The 21,417-nt window shown below is 39.0% G+C and overlaps 1 protein-coding gene across 2 annotated transcripts; it reads left to right on the top strand.

Moving 5' to 3' along the window:
* Positions 1-778: 778 nt before the first annotated feature.
* LOC116050448 (CD209 antigen-like protein E) lies at positions 779-21,038 on the top strand. 2 transcript variants are annotated; one of them, XM_036004499.1, is made up of 6 exons: positions 779-1,011; positions 1,552-1,653; positions 8,095-8,262; positions 9,365-9,507; positions 9,667-9,776; positions 20,696-21,038. In XM_036004499.1, the coding sequence occupies exons 1-6, from the start codon at positions 942-944 to the stop codon at positions 20,829-20,831; spliced, it is 729 nt and encodes a 242-aa protein (XP_035860392.1). In that variant the 5' UTR covers positions 779-941; the 3' UTR covers positions 20,832-21,038. The 2 variants fall into 2 exon arrangements, with proteins under 2 accessions (XP_035860392.1, XP_035860391.1); XM_036004498.1 differs by lacking the exon at positions 20,696-21,038 and adding an exon at positions 11,479-11,721 and having other exon boundaries at positions 781-1,011.
* The last annotated feature ends 379 nt before the right edge of the window (positions 21,039-21,417 follow it).

Here is a 21,417-nt window from a genome sequence, read left to right on the forward strand (position 1 = left end):
CATGTGCCTGTTTGTAACAAAGAATGTTTAAGTATAAATCAATTTCTCTTCAGTCTCATGTGAATCTTCCCCGGGCGTACATTTGGACTCTTGTTTGCAAGCAATAAATAATCTTTTAAAAACAGACAAAGACAAATATTGTGTTTGAGTATTTAATTGCTATTCATCTCACCATTACTAGGGACAATAATTTTAATGTTTGCCACAACAAGGCCAATTACACAAATCACAAATTTGTCTCAAGGGGCTTTACAATCTGTACAGCATACGTGACACACGCTGGCTTTAGACACTCAATTAAGAATTCAAAAATGTTTATGGGGGAAAAATGGAGGAGACCTCAGGAAGAAGAACAGCAGCAACCTCTGGTGCTGGAAAATAAAGCCAACGCACACGTGCCAAAAAGTGCAATTCATCGAGTGGCCACTTGAGGCTGGCTCCAAAAGCTAGTAAATCCCCATAGGCCCCCATGTTAAAATGCCCAACTTAACAGCAGAACAAAACATGTTTACAGCCTGATACAGCCTGGTGGATGCTTCCCTTTTAGAAATGTAGCACAGTAATGTTTACTCAGACAGTGTTTTAACTGACCTACTTACTTTTACTTGAATACAATATTCTGGTAATGTTTCCACCTGTAAAAATAAAAAACTCATGTCTTTGTCATCTGTAGGTGGATGGATTGACAGATATATAGAAGGATAAATAGATAGATGGATAGCTAGAGAGATAGATGTGTGTCTGTCTGATAATAATGAGAGGAGGAGAGGATTGTCATAGAAACTTATTTTACCACCTCTGAAACTTGTGACTTCCTCAGAACGTGAGACACTGTCAAATTGAAACCAACAACAATATATAAATACTTAGATCCCTTACATGTGGTGCAGTCTGTGCTGCAGCGCTGAACCTTCAGGAAATAGTTGGCCACCTTATGAGTGATGGATGACATCTATGCCAATGTTGAACATTGCAAGTCTGTTGACCCAATACCTTCAACAAATCAGACAGGTAAGTATGTTCAGTCAGACAGAGAGGCTGCCACACTAATCTGTATATTATTTGAATACTGTTGTATGATTGTCATGACCGAAAGAACGAGATCCAGGGTACAAGCGGCCGAAATGGGTTTCCTCAGGAGGGTGGCTGGTGTCTCCCTTAGAGATAGGGTGAGAAGCTCAGTCATCCGTGAGGAGCTCGGAGTAGAGCCGCTGCTCCTTCGCGTCGAAAGGAGCCAGTTGAGGTGGTTCGGGCATCTGGTAAGGATGCCCCCTGGGCGCCTCCCTAGGGAGGTGTTCCAGGCACGTCCAGCTGGGAGGAGGCCTCGGGGAAGACCCAGGACTAGGTGAAGGGATTATATCTCCAACCTGGCCTGGGAACGCCTTGGGATCCCCCAGTCGGAGCTGGTTAATGTGGCTTGGGAAAGGGAAGTTTGGGGTCACCTGCTGGAGCTGCTACCCCCGCGACCCGAGACCGGATAAGCGGACGAAGATGGATGGATGGATGGATGTTGTATGATTGGTTGTATTCGCTGGTCTTCTCTGTGTTTAGGTCCCAGGAGCTCAGAGAGGAGATTTCATGGAGCTGTTGTTCTGTGTTTGGGGCTGCTGAGTGTTTTCCTGCTGGCTGGGATCATCTGCCTCGGTGTCCACTGTAAGTCTAAATCACATTCAGATGTTAAAGTTAGGTCAAACTCATTCTACTCTGAAAAATTTACGTTTTCTCTATCAGGGGTCTTCAACGTTTTTTAAGCCAAGGATCCCTTATCTGAAAGAGAGACAGAGTAGGGACCCATTACTTCATATTTTATAAAGTTAAGTTACATATTTAACTGGGCCTACAATAAAAGCCTAAAACCTTTATAGTACATAGAAAACTAAGCTATAAAAAATGATGGCATGATACACCTATGAACATAAGTCATATTTTAATGTTAAACATACATGTGAGCGTGAATCTTTAGGATGAACTGTATCTGTGGATGGTTACCTTAGTGACTACCTAACCTACAGTATAGGCCAGTAAGCCTATAATCAAGGTTGTTGTTTTTTCTCACAAATAGGCTGATTTATATTTGCTAATAATTTGTTGGATCCACGTTAAGACATTTTAATTTTCAAAAAAACTTCTTAAAAGTTGCAAAGAAACTCCCATCATTCATTTTGCCTGATGAAGGTCTAGTACTGAAACGTTGGCTATTAAATTTTATTTTTTGCAAGTTAGACAGTGTGAGTTTCTTTGCAACTTTTGAACTACTTATCCCCCTCCAATGCACCTTGTATTTTTCTGTACTGAAAAAACTTTTTCAAAAAAATGAATTTGGCGGCCCCCTTGGAGTAACTCTGAGGATCCCCTAGGGGCCCTGGACCCCCTGTTGAAGATCTCTGCTCTAGATGCATGTCAACTCCTTTTCTTACTTTTCATCCAGAATTTTTTCTGATTTGTTTGATTCACTGTCTTGTGTCAGTTTTCTCATTTACGTGTCAACATTTATACACAGAAAAGAAATCAAACAGCCAAATTGTCAAAACAATCATTTTAAATTCAAATTGAAGTTGGTACAGGTCATCATTTCAGTTTTTATCCAGTATCAACTTATTTGCAGTTTTTTTTTTTTTTTTCGATTGCTAAACGACAGTGTGAACAACTGAAGCCAAATGTGCAAAACTTTAACCACAGTCTTCACAGCAGCAGTTCTTGTGAACCAAACCCTAGTTCGTTTTTCATTGCTTGAACACAGTTTTCAAAAGTCTACACACTTATCCCATGGCTTTAACTACAACCTGCACAACACTGTGAATGTACAGCACTTTGTTCAAATGCTAACACACGCTGTCATACCACACATGCAAAACAGAATGGATTTTAGCCTGGTCGACCTAAAACACTGCTGATTGCAATTTTAGCTGAAAGTCTAAGCATGTGTCTTGTTTAAGACTCATTAGTGAACACACTGTATTTATATAGAAAAAGCTCAGAAAGACCTTTTTGGAAATAAGGAAACACAAAGTAAGAATGAAACAGTTATACAGTGTACCGTTTGAGAGAAACAGTGAACAGGTAAAAGAGCAAAGATACCAATATGTCCAGGTAAGATGTCTGAGGTTATATAATACAGCTATAAAAATGTAAACAAAAAAACAAAAAAACACTAGCTGTACTACAGTAAAACTGTGCACATTAAGAAAGTAATAAAGGTGGAAGCAATAAAAACATCACATTCATCTGTATTTATATATACATATTTTGTTTTTACATTGGCCTTCCCGGCTTCTTACAGTTTTTCTTGATTACTTTGACACAGCAGTCAACTCAAACTCCACATTTTTCAAAACAGTTAACACACAGGCCTAAACAGTGGCACTCATGGTCAAAATGACACATTTTGTTTGCAAAAGGCTCTAACCGTGCCAAAACATTTAAAATATGCAACAAAAGAAAATTTTGCCCCCAAACAACACAACTTGCAAACAAGTGTATGAGCTCTTCCAATCAACCATTACACAGTGGACAACAAAATACAAAATACTGCACTCAGTGCAAATCAGTGCACCATTGCTTGTCACTGTAGCCTATTACTGTACGTAGCTTTCATGCCAGTGACATTTGTTGTCAAATTTGCCTTGTTGCAAAGAATTGGATCCAGAATCAGAAATGCTTTGATGCAAATTTTTTTGATTCCATTGATTCTTATTTTCAAACTGTGGCTGAAAACTGAAATACTGTAAATATGACACACAAAAAACAAAATCTATTAGAGTATAAGAAATTAAGAAAATTAAAATAAAATCTATTACAGTAAAGTATAAACATCTATTACTGTAGAGTATAAGAAATAGCCACTGTTGATACTGATTCTCTTCTGTCTTGACGATGGGGCCACATGGCCTAACTCTGCAGACTGATTGCTAATTGAAGATTTGTGTGAAGTGTCAAACAGGTGCTTCAGTGATTTCATACTGATGTAGGTAGTTTCTAATAGTTAGGAACAGATGGTTTCTGTTTGGTTACCATAGCTAAAACAATGGAGTTAGGACTGCTTGAATGACATCCGTGTTAACTGTTCTGCAAAAGGGTGGGGAAAATGTGTCAATCCAATGAGAAAGGGTTAACACATTTGCAAGAGGTGTCCTCTGCTCTGCTGAGACAGTGATGATGAAAACCAAGTGGATCCCAGTTTCTTTAAGCAAGTCAAAGCAATCAAGAAAAACTGTAATTGTCTTATCCTGCTATGTTTGTAAATAAGTGTTTGTCTTTTGATGTCGTTTTAGCCTTACAGATTTCTTGATTGCTTTGACCTGCTTAAAGAAACTTGGATCCACTCGGTTTTCATCATCACTGTCTCAGCAGAGCAGAAGACACCTCTTGCAAATGTGTTAACCCTTTCTCATTGGATTGACACATTTCCCCCACCCTTTTGCAGAACAGTTAACACGGACGTCATTCATGCAGTCCAAACTCCATTGTTTTAGCTATGGTAACCAAACAGAAACCATCTGTTCCTAACTATTAGAAACTACCTCCATCAGTATGAAATCACTGAAGCACCTGTTTGACACTCCTTCACACAAATCTTCAATTAGCAATCAGTCTGCAGGCCTTAAAGGTGCAGCGTCTGTGTTGTTCTTTGCCAACATGGATGGAAGAGGTCTAAGACAGAAGAGACTGAGTATCAACAGTGTCTATTTCTTATACTCTACAGTAATAGATGTTTATACTTTACTGTAATAGATTTTTTTTTTATTTTCTTTTTTGTCATTAAAGTTTTTATTTCTTCATACACACATAAACATACAATCAAACTCAAGAACAAACACTGACCCCAACATCAACAGATATCCAGCATACCACCTCCTGCAAATCGTCATTTCCTTTTTTTGAAACATCCAAAATATACATTCAGTACCATGTCTACAATTTTTTCCATATGCCCTACCTACAAAAAAATACGTTCTCAGATCCTCCTAAAATGTTCTTCTTCGTTGTTAATTCTAGCCAACATGCGTTCATATGATGCAACTTCTGACATAATTTCCATCCATTTTTTAACATCTGGGGCGACTGTACTCTTCCATACTCTGAGAATCCCAACTTTTAAAACCCCTCATTCATATTTAGATATATTTGACATTTCTGTTTGGTCCCCTAACAAACACTGTCTTGGTGCTACAGGTACCACCACACCCAGCCATCTACTCATAGAAAACCTCCATCAATGCATTCTTGTTGTGACTAAATTTACCCTTTGTGATACAGTCTCTTGTTTGTAAATATTTCCAAAAATTACCTTTATATTCCAGATTATATTTATGCATAATATCAGCAAACGACATGAACACTCCCGCCACACACAGGTCACTTATTTTGTGTATCCCTCTTACAAAACATTGATTCCAATAAACAAATTTCTTCCCAATACGTATGGCTGGGTTATACCATAGAGAGGCGTAAGGTTGTCTTAAGTGCGAAATACCATATATCTTATGAATTTCTCTCCAGACTGCTTTAGAATAAGACAACACTGGGTTTGAAAATAATTATGCCCAGAAGTTGTTACACCATGTGAGAGGACATCCAGAGGTTCAAACGGCCTAGTTAGTTCCCTTTCAATTTTGATCCAGCTCAGCTCCTGATCTATCCCCTTCCAATGTTTTATCATTGTACACATTTCGAATGATAGATTATATAATCTTACATTAGGTAGACCCATACCTCCCTTATTTTTATTTTCTTAATTTCTTATACTCTAATAGATTTTATTTTGGTTTACATGTATTTTGTGTAACATTTACAGTATTTCAGTTTTCAGCCACAGCTTCAAAATAAGGATCAATGGAATCAATAAAATTGGCATCAAAGCATTTCTGATTCTGGATCCAATTCTTTGCAAGAAGGCAACTTTATCAACAAATGTCACTGGCATGAAAGCTACGTACAGTAATAGGCTACAATGACAAGCAATGGTGCACTGATTTGCAGTGAGTGCTGTATTTTGTTGTCCACTGTGTAATGGTTGATTGGAAGAGCTCATACACTTGTTTGCAAGTTGTGTTGTTTGAAGGAAAAATTTTCTTTTGCTGCATATTTTAAATGTTTTGGCACGGTTAGAGCCTTTTGCAAACAAAATGTGTCATTTTGACCATGAGTGCCACTGTTTCAGCCTGTGTGTTAACTGTTTTGAAAAATGTGGAGTTTGAGTTGACTGCTGTGTCAAAGCAATCGAGAAAAACTGTAATCACTGATTTGTAAGTGTATTTTATTTTTATTTTATGACCCTGTGGCTAATGCGCTATGTACAGCACTTTGGTCAGCGCGAGCTGTTTTTAAATGTGCTATAGAAATAAACTTTACTTACTTACTTACTTACTGTATTCATAGATGATGAAGGTGCATGGCAGGCGAGGACATCCAATGTGATGATGAAAACTTGTGGCCGGATGCCGGAGAGAGGCAATTCTTTGTTACTATTACATACCTTTTGTTTGTTACTCCCCCCCCCCAGTAATTATGTAAATTACTACAGACAAAGATAAAAGATATATATAAACTTAGCACAAAAAGTAAGCACATTTGTGTTTGGTAAATTATTTCTCTGTGGAAAGCCCCTTTAGTTCCCTTTCAAATGGTGCCCCATTTGTAAGGAACATGCATTTGTGGGATGAGGAGCAGCGCTGAGTATGTGGGTTGCGCCCATGAAACAGTTTATTCTGCCATTGACTCGTTTGGTGTTTGGTGGATTGGATGATTGGAGTTTGAAGAAACAAGACATATTGGCAATTTAACAATTTATTCATTTCACAAACAGGAGCCTCAGTAGCGTGTGGAAGAACCATACACAGCCACAACAGCCTGGCACCTCCTCCTCATGCTGGTCACCAGCCTGGTCACACACTGCTGTGGGATGGCATCCCATTCTTCAACCAGCATTTGTCGCAAGTCAGTCAACGTGGTTGTGTTGGTCACTCTGGCATGAACAGCACGCCCAAACTGATCCCACAAGTGTTCAATGGGGTTGAGGTCAGGACTGCTGGCAGGCCGTTCCATCCTCTCCACTCCCACATTCTGGAGGTAGTCTCTGATAAACCCCTCCCTGTGGGGGCGAGCGTTGTCATCTTGGAGGATAGAGTTCGGTCCCAGACTGTGGAGATATGAGATTGCCACCGGTTGCAGAATCTCATCTAAATCAGGCACCTTTGGCAGCCCCTGGGGGTACCAGAAGCTCAAAACAAGTGTCAATAGCAACAGCAAAATAACCTGTTTGGCAATGGCAGAGAAGATTTGGCAAATTTTTCATGGGCACAACCCACATACTCAGCGCTGCTGCTCATCCCACAAATTTTTTTTTGGCTTATTTTAACTGGCCCATCCAGTTTTCTGGAGGCCCACCTACAATCAAAATCCTGGCGCCGCTAGTGTTGTTACCACATAGAAATAATCTACCAAACACAAATGTCCTTACTTTTTGTGCTGAGTTTATATATATATATATATTGAAGGAAACTGATTATTTTCATTCCTTCTTGTTTACCTAAAAACAGGTTGTAAATAAATCATGTTAAGGAATTTTTTTCTCTTTAAAGAAAGTATTGATTTGTGTGAAGTTATTCAAATTATTCAAACTGTAAATATTAAAAGTTTCTCATTTCTGCATTTGCATTTGATGCTAGTGTTTTTACTCTCTGTGTGTTCTGAGTGACAGTGTGTGTTGTCTCGATGAGGATTGTTCAAAATGTTTCAGTGCACTGAGCCTGTTTTGAGATGTGCATGTGAAGAGTTGGGTTGTTTGGAATGAGTTTTGCAGCTGATGTGAACTGTTTAGCTCTGTTGACTGTTGGCAATGCAAACTGTAGTAAGAGGTTTGTACATGTGGCTTCAGTTAGCAATCGAAAAAAAACTGTAACAGCAGCAGTGTGTTAGTGATAAAACTGCAGTAGAAAAAAAGACTCACTGAAGTCTGCTGCAGAGTTCACTATGCCATTTGATATGTTAGAGGAATAGCAAATTAAGGAAATGTAATCTTATGAAATACATTAGACATGACATGAATGCAGAAGGTTTTTTGTGTTTCTGAGAAATGTCTCTTGATTATTTCAGACCATGTGTCATTACGTGGATCAGCTGCAGAGCTCTCCACTATCAAAGCCAATCTGACTGAGCGTCTCCAGGCCAGTGATGACAAGTCTTCTTCCCTGACTGAAGAGAGAGACCGGCTGAACTCCAGCCTCACTGAAATGGCTAAAGAGCTGGACAGGCTTAAACAGAGTGAGTGCTTAGGTCTGGTATTTAGATTTACTTGCTGTAACATTTTTACTTAGTCACCCTGCATTGTAATAATCTGTTTTTAGTATGTTCTTTATGATTTATTAACCAGTTGTAGTCCAAAATGAGACATTTTATAAATCCAACCTATATTAACGAAACAATATGATTATAGACCCCTGGAAAATGGCCTCTTTCCCTGTGTGTTGCTACATTGTATTCTCCTCACAGGTGGCAAATTCGACTGTTTTATACTGAATGCCGAATTTCCAAACTGCTGACTCAGCTGTTAACTATTCTCTCTCGCCTTTGCTTAATTTCACAAGAGTCACACTGCATACGATGATCACTAGTAGATGAGGTAATCTATATGGTGCAAAACCTTTCATTTCTTAAACTTGTATCTTGTTCTGGTGAAATATGTTATAATTAAAGTCATAATCAGTCAGGAACACTCTCGTCATAGATTTAACCGTTTATTGCAACAAATAGAAATACAGTTATGCTTGGCGTCGGTGGCTCCGCTCTTGATAATGCTTCCTGCACCAGCCAAGCAGCATGCTAAGCTGAAACAGGGAGCACCATGCAGAAAGTCCCCTGTATACAAAAGTGAGCCAAAGGAAAGACATTGAAAACCATTTTAAACTTTGAGTCACGTTAGGACTCTGAACTAGGAAGGTGGAGGCTGGGGTGGTGGAGGCAAAGCGTTGCCAGCGGCAGCAGTAGCGAGTGAAGCAGCATCAGTGTAGCAGGGATCAGTGAGAGGAGGGAGTCATATTTAAAAGGACCGCCTTGATGTGAGAATGGCTGTGATTGGTGTGTGTCTGATAGGAATGATAATTCAATCAGCGGGCATATGACTTCCGTGACCATCATGAACTAACGCTAAGCTTAATGCCAAGTCAATCAGGCAATCGGGTTAAGAGTAAAAAACAAAACAAGAAAATCATAATTTGTCAAGTCTCAAACTACTTTATCTGACAAGGTTATAGGGGGCATTAAAGGGGCATTCATTGAAAAAGTTGACATCTTCAGAACTAACTTCAAGGACCTTGACATGCTTTTTGTTTATCTGCGTTTAGTGCATCTTGTTTGTATCTTACAGAGAAAACGTGTCCAGCAGGATGGAGGATGTTCAGTTCTTCCTGTTATCTCCTCTCTGCTGAGTCTGGTTCCTGGGAGAAAGGCAGACAATACTGCAGAGACAGAGGAGCAGATCTGGTGGTGATAGACAGCTCTGAAGAGCAGGTACATTCCATGATAGTATACAGGATTTACTTATTTTTTTCTAGGTAATATTTTATAATGATGATTAGATTAAAGTTAAGTTTTGTGCGGAGATAAATACTTGTAAACTGCTCACATACTGTGGTTGAAACTAAAATAAAATGTGGATTTCTTTAACAGACATTTCTCTCTGAATTCATCAAAAAAGCTACTTGGTATTGGATTGGTTTGACTGACAGAGATGAGGAGGGGACCTGGAAATGGGTAGATGGAACTCCACTGACTCAGAAGTAAGGCTTAACTGTAATTGTATACAGACATAACATATATAACTATCTTTTTATATTTTGAGTACTAGAATTTAATTGGTTTGAATTTCCAGCAGACATTTTTCACAAGCATAGATGCTTTGCATGCATAAACATATAGATCTGTTTATTATAGATACTAACATTTGACTCAACCTAAACTGTTCCTTCCATTGCTTAAAGGTCCAATATGTAATATATTTACTGTAATAAATCCCCAAATGACCCCAGTGCATCATCAGATATTAAGGAAACATGCTAAGTTGAAATACTATCTTTTCTGACAACAATGCTAATGCCAGTATTTTCTCCTTTTGAAATTTCCGTTCCATGACGGAATTTCTCTTTGTGTTTTGGCCTCTGTGTTGGTATCAACTGCCCAGTTTCACAGCCAGGCAGGGTTGCCAGATATACCTGTAAAAACGTAAACCCAGCACGCTACAGCTGTAACGTTAGTACAGCCATGAAAGCAGCAAACAAACGAACAGGATCAACAGAGATAGATTCTACCAGACCTAATAAAAACCCCCCGGCATGTTTCTAACAGTTGCGTGACCAGAGATGTTACAAACCCCGGGTAAATAGTCGAGATGTATTTGAAAGATAACCCTAGCCCAAAAGGACGCCGAGTTGGCTAATTTTCTCCTGAACAGGTAAGCATTAGCTTCAGGCTAATTTATCACTAGGGAGAGCCATATTATGTAATTTCAGCATTTGTGTACTCACGTTGAATTATTTAGCTAGAGTACCTGAGTTGGTTACTTGCAAAAAAAATTTAGACACAGCCAGTAAAGTGATCCCAACTGGTCCTGGCTAACGCCTCCATCCTAACCCTGCTAACGTTACCGGAGGACCAGGCGAGCGGTGAGTTATTTTAAGCCAAAAAGGGGGACTGTAAATCGGGAAGAGAGGACCGTGAGTTTGCAGTGTGTTTAGCGATTGTTGTCGTAATTCTAAGCCAATAAAGTGTGTTCAGACGGGTGGAGAGGACGGCAAGGTAGTGTTATTTTTAGCGGTTCCTACTGTTATTCTAAGCCGATGAAGTGTGTCTGTCCATCGAGTGGAGAGGACAGCGAGGTTGTTGTGTTTTTCGTGGTTCCTACCGTAATTCTAAGCCTAGGAAGTGTGTCTGTCCATTGGGTGGAGAGGAAGGCGAGGTTGTTGGTTTTAGCGGTTCCTACAGTAATTCTAAGCCTAGGAAGTTTGTCTGTCTGTCGGGTGGAGAGGACAGCGAGGTTGCTGTGTTTTTAACGGTTCCTACAGTAATTCTTAGCCAAAAAAGTGTGCCTGTTAATTGGGTACAGAGCTCCGCGTGAGCACGGGCTTCTATGACTGTCAATATAGCCAGCATGTAACGTTAGCTACTCCGCTGTGCTGTGAAGTAATGTCTGGCTATGTGAGACAAGCGTCTAGCAACACTGTTGTAGATGCTCCTTCAGCGCGCTTTGGAGGAGGGTCTGGCAAAGCGAGACTATGGATGCTGGCATTTGTTTTTGTGTAAATTGCCAAAAATGTATCGATAAACTAACTATGCATATACCTCAAGGTTCAGTGAACTGATAATTTCAATTTTTGCTGCGGACAATTGATGCCCCAGTCATCAACATAGAGAGCATTATCTGCCACTGAGGAACTGTGTTTATGTCAGAGATTTGCAGTATCATGATTCTCTTTATTTTTTTAGGAACTGGAGGAGAGGGCAGCCTGATAATGGCGGTGGAAATACAAAGTGGGGCGTAGAGGACTGTGCACAAGTTGGACCTACCACCACTGAGTGGAATGACCTGTCATGTGAATCTGTTATGTACTGGATCTGTGAAAAAAAAGCTTAACATAGGTGTATGTTTTGAGATCATACATTTGATAATTCTTTTACAGTGTAAGCTGTGTGTGTGTGTGTGTGTGTGTGTGTGTGTGTGTGTGCGTGTGTGTGTGTGTGTGTGTGTGTGTGTGTGTGAAACAGGGTATCAGTGACACCTACTGGGTCAAATATGTATGGCAACACATAATAATGCCTAATAATAATTAAAGTTAGTTTGAACTCATTCTACTCTGAAACCCTACATATCTACCCTAGATGTGTCAATTCCTTTTTTTTAACTTTTCATCCAGATGACCTGATCTGTGTTTGATTTACTGTCTTGTGTCAATTTTCTCATTTATGTTTTGTTCCTTTTAAAGCAGTTACATTTTCAATATTTTGTCAATCATACACAGAAAAGAAATCAAACCCGAACAGCCAAATCATAAAAAAAATCATTTCATATTCAAATTGACTTTGGTGCAGATAATCATTTCAGTATTTATCAACATTTGCTTTTTTAACCCTGGTTTTCACACCAATAAATAGTGTGAAAGGAGGAGATTGTGCCATGTTTGGTGACCAGTGCTGTACCTTCATACTGAACAACACTTCGCCGGATGGCTCTGTTACATGGGCCCTGCATGGCCTTAAGACACTGGCAGCTGAGATGCGGGAGCAAAATGGGGGAAATTTGGAGTGGGCTAATTGGTTGGACCGTTATTTTGGCAGATGGAGGGGCGTGATTTTGGCCGCCGTGTTCTCGTTCGGCGTGGTAGTAGCCACACTGGCCATATGTGGGAGCTGATGCATCCCGTGTATGCGGTCACTTATGGAGAGTGTATAACAACGGCCCTCACCAAAGAGGGTTCAGTGCCCCGTCAGATGATTCTCAAACAATTTGATCAGGTCTATCAACCATTATCCCAAACTGATCTTGATGCGTATGAAAACAGGGAAATTGACAATGGCCATGTGAGCGATGCCGCGCCTAATTCCTCCAGCTATTATGATATTGCGCTAACAGAATGAGTCCTTCCCAAGCAGGTGTCATCCACATTTATTCAGCATTATATACAGTGGCTAACTTTAGAGATTTCCACAAGTGTCAAAATAATTGTAAACTGTGCTCCTTTTGCTCATGTCTCACGCTTACATGCTCATCAATGATACTGATATAGCAAGCCTGAAATTCACACTGTGAACAGTGTGAAAAGAGGGATTGTAAAATAATGTTCTTAATATTTGTAGATAAATATAATAAGAATGTAAAAGGTTTCCATAAGAGACCAAGTGTGTTTTGGTGTATGCTTATTGCACAGAGTTGTGTGCTGTCATAGAGACGGTGGTTACAAGTTCTCCGGGCAAGGCACATCTGCATTCCCCGAACAAGAGCACAGGTTTAGCTTAAGCCATAACTATAGAGTAGTTAAAGGTGAGTCTCGAGCAAAGTACATTGAGTAATAATAACAAGGCAAGGCAAGTCAGCTTTATTTGTATAGCACATTTCTGCAACAGGGCAATTCAAAGTGCTTTACATAAAAACAGATTAAAAAATTAAAAACAGATAAAATACGAGAATAAAAGTTACAGTGCAGTATAAGAAATTAAACATTAAAGAGCAGTTAAAATAGGAATTTCTCTTTATATGCTTATATAGATTGTCATACAGTGTCAACAATGCAACTTCAGTATAAGAAATGAACAGTTATTTAAAGAAAGGCAACATCAAAAAGATAGGTCTTCAGCCTTGATTTAAAAGAACTGAGAGATGTGGCAGACCTGCAGTTTTCTGGGAGTTTGTTCCAGATATGTGGAGCATAAAAACTAAATGCTGCATGGGGACAACAAGCAGACCTGTCCCAGACGACCTGAGAGGTCTGGCTGGTTCATAGTGTAGCAGCAGATCAGAAATGTATTTTGGCCCTAAACCGTTTAGTGATTTATAAACCAGCAAAAGTATTTTGAAATCAATTCTTTGAGGCACTGGAAGCCAGTGTAAATACTTCAGAACTGGGGTGATGTGATCCACTTTCTTGGTCTTAGTGAGGACTCGAGCAGCAGCGTTCTGAATCAGCTGCAGCTGTCTGATTGATTTTTTAGGGAGACCTGTAAAGACACCGTTACAGTAGTCAAGTCTACTGAAGATAAAAGCATGGACACGTTTATCCAGATCCTGCTGAGACATAAGTCCTTTAACCCTTGATATACTTTTAAGGTGGTAATAGGCTGACTTTGTAATTGTCTTAATGTGGCTGTTAAAATTCAGGTCTGAGTCCATCACTACACCAAGATTTCTGGCTTTGTCTGTTGTTTTTAACATTGTCGTTTGAAGATGAGTGCTGACTTTTAATCGTTCCTCTTTTGCTCCAAAAACAACCACCTCAGTTTTTTTCTTCATTTAATTTAAGAAAGTTCTGGCACATCCAGTCGTTAATTTGTTCAATGCACTTAGTCAGTTGTTGTATTGGACTAATAGTCCCCTGGCGATAAGGTTATGTAAATTTGTGTGTCATCCACATAACTATGGTAACTTATTTTATTGTTTTCCATAATCTGAGCCAGTGGAAGCATGTAGATGTTAAACAGAAGAGGCCCCAGAACTGAGCAACTGAAACAGAAAATTGAATCAGAAACAGAATTGACCGCTTCGCGTGAGAGCAAATGAGGACGAGACATAACACAGTGGCCCCCACCCTGGCATGTGTTGTGTGAAGATAACAGTCCCTGTGCTGGAGAAGAAGAGGGGCCCAAGAAAGAAAGTACAAGATATGAGGGGAAGAATAGATTAGGGCTCACGAGGCTTGAAAGACGAGAGATGCGCGGACCGGCTCCGACTTATGTCTGTTGCTAGGGAAACTTAGTCTCTGCGTGCTTTGTGATCCCACAGATCTGTGTATTGTAACTTTGATGCTTGACTGATTAAACAAATGTATTTGACTTTATCTTATCGTCTCATTTGGCTCTTGCTTAGTATCAATGTAATACCACTTTAACAAATGCACAGGGATATATAGGTCTTTTATTGGAGTCAGACACATTGTCCCCAAAGGGGGGACACAGAAGAGGTAATCCCCAACAACACCAACGATGAATTCAACAAGTCTTTTGACCCAAGACCTTCAACAAATCAGACAGGTAAGAATGTTCTGTCAGGCAGAAATGCTGACAGACTGATCTGTATATTATCATCTAATTACTGTTGTATGATTGAGATTCCATGGAGCTGTTGTTCTCTGTCTGGGTCCGCTGAGTGTTTTCATGCTGGCTGTGCTCATCGGCCTCAGTGTCCACTGTGAGTCTAAAGTCACATGAACTTTTGAGCATTTTTTTGCTCTGAAAGATACAAGTCTTGATTTGCCATCCTGCCTTTGACTTTTCTTGTTCTTTTACTTTCCTTAAAGCTCTTATCGGTTTTGAAAGCACCACAGAATGAAATTAAACACTGACCTCAAGAAGCACTTGTTTTGCAAATATATTTGTTACAGATATGAATTTAGCAAACTGTACACACACATTCTTCCCATGTCTAATTAAAAATGAATACCCTTTTGGGAAGAGGTCGAGAAAACCCTAAAGAATATTTTTGATTTAAAAGGACCTCTGAAAATTGAAAATACTTTGGGTATTAACCTAAAAGAACTGTTTTTTGCTCTATTTTATTTTTCTTATTATTTTTTGGTCGGGTTTTGTTTTGGTGTTTCGCAGTTATTATTTATTAGATATTAATTTTCTTGTACATATATAAAAAAGGAAATGTGCAATAGACTTATAACTGTTACCGATTATTTGGAAGACGGTGAAAGAACATTGCAATGAAGTAAAAGAAAGACAACAAAGAAGCACTTGTTTTGCAAATATATTTGTTACGAATATGAATTTTTCCACCAATTTATATGCAGTATTCAACTTTTAATATGGTGCTTAACCATTTTGGAATTCAGGTGTCATGTCAACATTTGTTTAGTATCAGCATATTTGCTGGAAGAGCGGATATTATTATAAAGACAACAACTATGTTTGTAAGTGTCACAGCCCACAAGGTCTCTAAACTAAAAGGACATAAGTCTTTCTGGGTCAGATTTAATGTCTTTTGTTTGATGCATTTTACAGAGATGCAGGGTGGAGGATGTTTAGTTCTACCTGTTATTACCTCTCCACAACGTCTGGTTCTTGGGAAAAAGGCAGCAAGACTGCAGAGACAAAGGAGCAGGGGTCTCATTTATAAAACTGTGTGTAGGATCCTTACTATAAGTGTATGTACGGCCAAAAGCCCAAAATGGCATACGCCAAAAAAAGGTCAGATTTATAAAACTGTGTGTACGCACACCTGTAAGCAATGTTCCCTTTATAAATCAGAGATTACCTACAAGTGTGTGTACGTGGATCGGCCTCTTATCCTGCCCTGCACACGCCCATTTTTAACCATAAATAGTCAATGCAAAGCACCTTGTGAATGCTGATCAGTATATGAATGACACTGGCAGTTGTTACACCGAATCATGAAGACTGGCAGAGAAAAAGCAAAAAACTTCTCAGACGTTCAGGAATTGCTGCAAATTTAATTATAATTTCGGCCTGTTCTTGCACAGTGTAGGGAAACCTGAACTTTAACTACATACACAATAATACCACAAAACGGCAGGCATTACGGCACTCGGGGACAGCTTCCATATACCAGACGTATATAATAACATTTAACAGAACTATATATTATATCCAAACAAGCCTTAGTGATAAAGTTGAAGATTATATATAATATTTATTAAAAAACACTTAGCTGTCTGACATTTCCCTCTGGAAACAGCCGGTTGCCCCCAGAGTGGCAAGGACCTGTATTTGGACCAGGATGGACTGGAATGGCACGATTCCGGCACGTTGCCCTCTCTACTGGACCCAATTCAGTACATAGATCCAAGAGCTCAGCTTTAGGGAATCTAAATCGGCATATTAACCAGTCATCGTCATGGTCCCTGAAGTCTCTTTCTCTCCTGATTCTTCCATTAGCATAGTCCTCCTGCAGGGCCAGCAGTGCCATCATACAGCATCAACTAGACGTGGTATCCCCCACCCCGCGATACAATTTGAAGACGAAAGAAAGTCTAATAGGCAAACACACTTTTCTTCATGCAGGTTTTGTCACAAACAGTATTAAAGTTCGGACTGATAAAGAGGACATTAAGGGTAACGATTGCACGAGAGCTTAACGACTGCATTTCCAGACTTTGATATTTGATGATATATGCACAGTATTAAAGAAAGATAATTACTTATTTACACTGTGTTCTGCCGTTATCTAATGCAGGTATTTGATGCTATCCTGTAATCCATGCAGTCGGGCCATCCCCTCCTCCTGGGCTCCGTAGCGGACGATGTGATGGTGAGACAGCGCTGATTAAACATTAAGAACAATTTTTTATTTAAGATTTGAGTTGGAGGTGTTTATGGAACAATTATCACTCAGTACAAGCGGAAATAACACTGCTGGATATAATCGTCATGGTAACGTGGATGATATGGAGTGAAAAAATGTGCGTGTGGCATCAATACTTGAAAATATTACGAGTAATCGTTATTCCCATTTACCTTCTGCAGTCTGACTTCAGTTCACCACCTCACCATCTGCGTCGCCAATTCCTATTTTGTCTCCAAAATGTGCGTACTCACGGGTCAGAGTTTGCGTGGAGGACCGCACATTCTCCCGTCAAGTTTGTTTTTTTATAAATCACAACCTTTGCGTGGGAACTGCGGTACGCACATTTTCAGCCCCGTTTTGTGCGTACACCACGTTTATAAATGAGACCCCAGATCTGGTGATCATAGACAACAATGAAGACCAGGTGTGTTACTTTTTTTGTGGACTTTTTCCTTTGAATCAGGGTCTTAATATAGAGAGTGTTGTATATAGATTGTAAAGCCATCTGTTTGAATCTTAATTTCCACAAAGATATATATTTCAAGACTTTAATAAAAAGTCAGATACACAACTTATAGAAACGGAGACAGAACACAAAGACAAAGGGCATTATTTAATGGATCAATAAAGTTTTACACATGCTGTTTTACATTTTTTTTTAAATGAACAAAAATTATGAAGTATTTTCAAAAATGCAATGGTTTTGCTTATTTACTTCAGAAGACACAATGGTGGAATGCAGCATATACTGCGCCTGACAGCAGAATGGCTTTTTAGATCACATACGTTTACTTTACTTATTTATTTTTATGAGTATTTCCATTTTGTGACTACATTTACATTAGACAAATGTTGTACTTAAAACAAAACAACGAAACTACTAGTTACTTTGCATATTCAGATTAGTAATACAAGGTTTACTACATTAAACAACCCATCAGTATATATACTAATTAAAATGAATTGTGAATTTATGAATTTTTACTCTATAGGTTTACTGTATATTTAATTGATACAGAAGAGGACATACAATTCTGAAATAATATTTACTGTGTGTCAGTTATAATGATTAGATTACAATAGCAGTATGGTTGGTATTTAACATAAATCTTATTGGATTGTTCAGATGACTCCCTGTAAATTGCATTTATAATGTGTTTAAAACTAAGATATAGAAACCTTTATATCTTTCTTTTATCTTTAACAGAAATGTCTCACTAAAATGATCAGGGAAAACACTTGGATTGGTTTGAATGACAGAGACAACAAGGACATCTGGAAATGGATTGATGGAACTTCACTGACTGTGGCGTAAGACATGAAGTACTTTAGTTAAATTTAGACACATATACATGTATTGCTGTATGGTACCAGTTTGTTTAAACAATTATCAGAATCAGACTGAACTGAATTTCCAACATTTCTTGCAAGCTTAGCGTGCGTGCGTGCTTTAGAACCTAACTGCCGTGAAAGTGTGATAGCGTCTTATTCCTCTGAGTCATTAGCTAAGTTTCCATCCACTTGTCAATCGAATTATCTGAAGTTCGGTAAAAAAACTCATGCGAATAAAGCTGGTGAAAGTGTGTTTCCATCCAACGGCTTTAAAGCGAATAAAAACCTGTGCGTAATGACATCACATGCTGTTTTGCGATCAAATTGGTATATCGAATTGATTTTAGACATCTTAAGGTGTTTCCATTCATTTTCGCACTGAATCGCACAACATTCAAGCTAACTTTTGCGAACAAAGTTTTGCTAGACAAAATGGATCATGCCATCTACCAACAAATGATCAATATTGCACAAGTTGTAATAGTGCTTATGTGCCAGCTGATAGTGACATATCAAGCTATAATAAGAAAACAACGACGCTATCAACACATTGCTATGATGATGCAGATGCACGTAAATGCCCGACGACAATGGAGGCGACCTGTGGTGTGGGAACGACAGCACTCCAAACTGTTCTGGGAGATCATGGTTCAGAGACACTTCACGGAAACCCTTTGGTTGAAGCATTTTCGGATGACCAAGACAACATTTGACCTGTTGTGTAATTTTTTTGGCCCATCCCTTTTCCCAGATGTCGCAAGCTATCGCCCTCCGGTTCCAACCGAGAAGCGTATCGCCATTGCGCTCTACAAACTGGCTACATGCGCAGAGAACAGAGTGGTAGGCGAAACGTTTGGAGTCAGCAAAACCACCGTGCACCGGTGTGTTTACGCCATGTGCAATGCCATACGAACGAGGATGATGCGAAGGTATATATACCTACCTGGAGTGGATGAGGCGCATGATATCTCGCTGTGTAACTCCAGAGCGCACCTTGTGCCACAGGTGTATGGCGCAATAGACGGGACTCACGTCCCGATTAGACCCCCTGCTGAAGGCTACAGGAATTTAATCAATAGAAAGGGCTGGCCATCATAACGTTTCCATCAGCGTTTATCGCATAAGCCGTATATCGATCAAGATAAAAGCCGATGAGACCGAACGTATTTCATTTGAGTCGATATTCATGAAATTCTATCGAATTTTACTGTTTCCATAAAGGCATTTTTCATTCGATATCACTTAATTTGGATAAAAACGTGTGGATGGAAACATAGCTATTGTTTTGTTCGGCACTCCCTTTCTTCATCTACTCTCGAGCTTGTTTGACCGCCCAACTTTGATCACTGTGTGTTTAATAACAGTCAGCAATACTTACTTTATATTACACCTTTAAAGCTGCAATAATGTTTTTTTTTGGCACTTTAGAATCCTCTGAAAATGTACTTGTTTAAAGGGTAACTACCGTTTCTTTTTCAACCTGGACCCTATTTTCCTATATTTTTGTGTGTAAGTAACTGATAGGAACAACAATCTTTCAAATTGGTCCAGTATTAAGCATGAATGCTGTAACCGGCAGCCACAGACCGGGCTGCAATGTAACTCTTTGGGGCAAATGTTCAGTGTCAGTTTTGTCCACCTAAAGTGCCGGTTTTGCCACTGAAAGGCTAAAATTATTATTCTAAGTGTCTGACAACATTATGGAAAGGATCCATACAGAGATAAAGCTTTTTAAAACCTCTTTGAGACCTTTCTGTTTAACCAGAAATAGCTCTGAGGTCGCTTGCGTTAAACCCACCAGACTCCATTTTAAAAAACAATACTTTTAGCGTGCATAGAAGCAACATATTTTCACATGTAAATCGGTAATCTATGTGTTTATTTCAACCAAAACTAGAGTTGTGATCGTTGGAAAAGTGGGAGGACGACCCAAAACGGCTTTTAATAGTTTTATTTTGTTTCTGTCGACTTTGAATAAAGTGTATTTTACGATGCTAAAATTGTTTATTTACATTTAGTCTTGTGGGTTTAGCGAACGCAATTTCACAGATGTTTTTATGTTTAAAAAAAGGATCTTACTCGTTAACAGAAAGGTCAACCTCCTTAGAAATCCTTTCCATTATGTTGTCAGACACTTAGAATATTAATCTGAGCCTGTCAGTGGCAAAACAAGCACTTTTGTAAAAGTAAATACAAGCTGCACAATTGCCCTATTAACTTACATTGTAGCTTGTTTCGCCGCTGCCGACTGCAGAGATCTTGCTTATTACTGGACCAATGTCAAAGATTGTTATTTCCATCACTTAGACACAAAAATATAGAAAAATAGGTTACCCTTTAATAACCTCCTAGGTACTGGGCAGGGCAGCCTGATAATGGTGGTGGAGATCCACGGTGGGGTGAAGAGGACTGTGCACAAATCGTGGCTGGCAGGAACACTGGAGCAAACTGGATAACTCTGCAATGGATCTGTGAAAAAATGGATTAACATTTTAAACATTTGTAAATACTTTTAAATGTAAGCTACAATTATGCAAATTGCCTTTAATAGTGTTATTGCATGTGTGATAAATGGAGAGAGAGAAAGAGAGAGAGCGTCTACATCAACATGTAAAGGTTTGGTGGTCGGGAATCGAGTTCTCTATGATTTATAAAATAGCTTCTTGCTGGGAAACTTTATTGTGGGAATCTGGCATTTTTAGCATCTGTATACAAGTGTATACATTTGCTAATGGCATATACAATAAAACAAAGCTACACATTATACTGAATATATACCATAACAAAGTTTGACCCTGAATTGCACTTGTTAGGATAATAAAGTTGACTTAAGCTGTTTCCTCCAACTGTTTCTTCCATAAAGACATTTACTCTCACATTCACTGCTTTGGTTTAATCAGTCACCAATGCACTTGCCTAGTATGAACCCTTCCTCAAATTCCCCTGTAATGACATTACAGTCCATTAAAGAGAACTTTATAACAAATAACATTTATACAGTATAATTTATTTCTATGTAGTTTCTTTAAAAACAAGCTTCATTTTCAAGACACAAGCAGCAGTGACATGTTTTG

Source organism: Sander lucioperca, chromosome 8, assembly GCF_008315115.2.
Source record: "Sander lucioperca isolate FBNREF2018 chromosome 8, SLUC_FBN_1.2, whole genome shotgun sequence".
NCBI classification, from domain to species: domain Eukaryota; kingdom Metazoa; phylum Chordata; class Actinopteri; order Perciformes; family Percidae; genus Sander; species Sander lucioperca.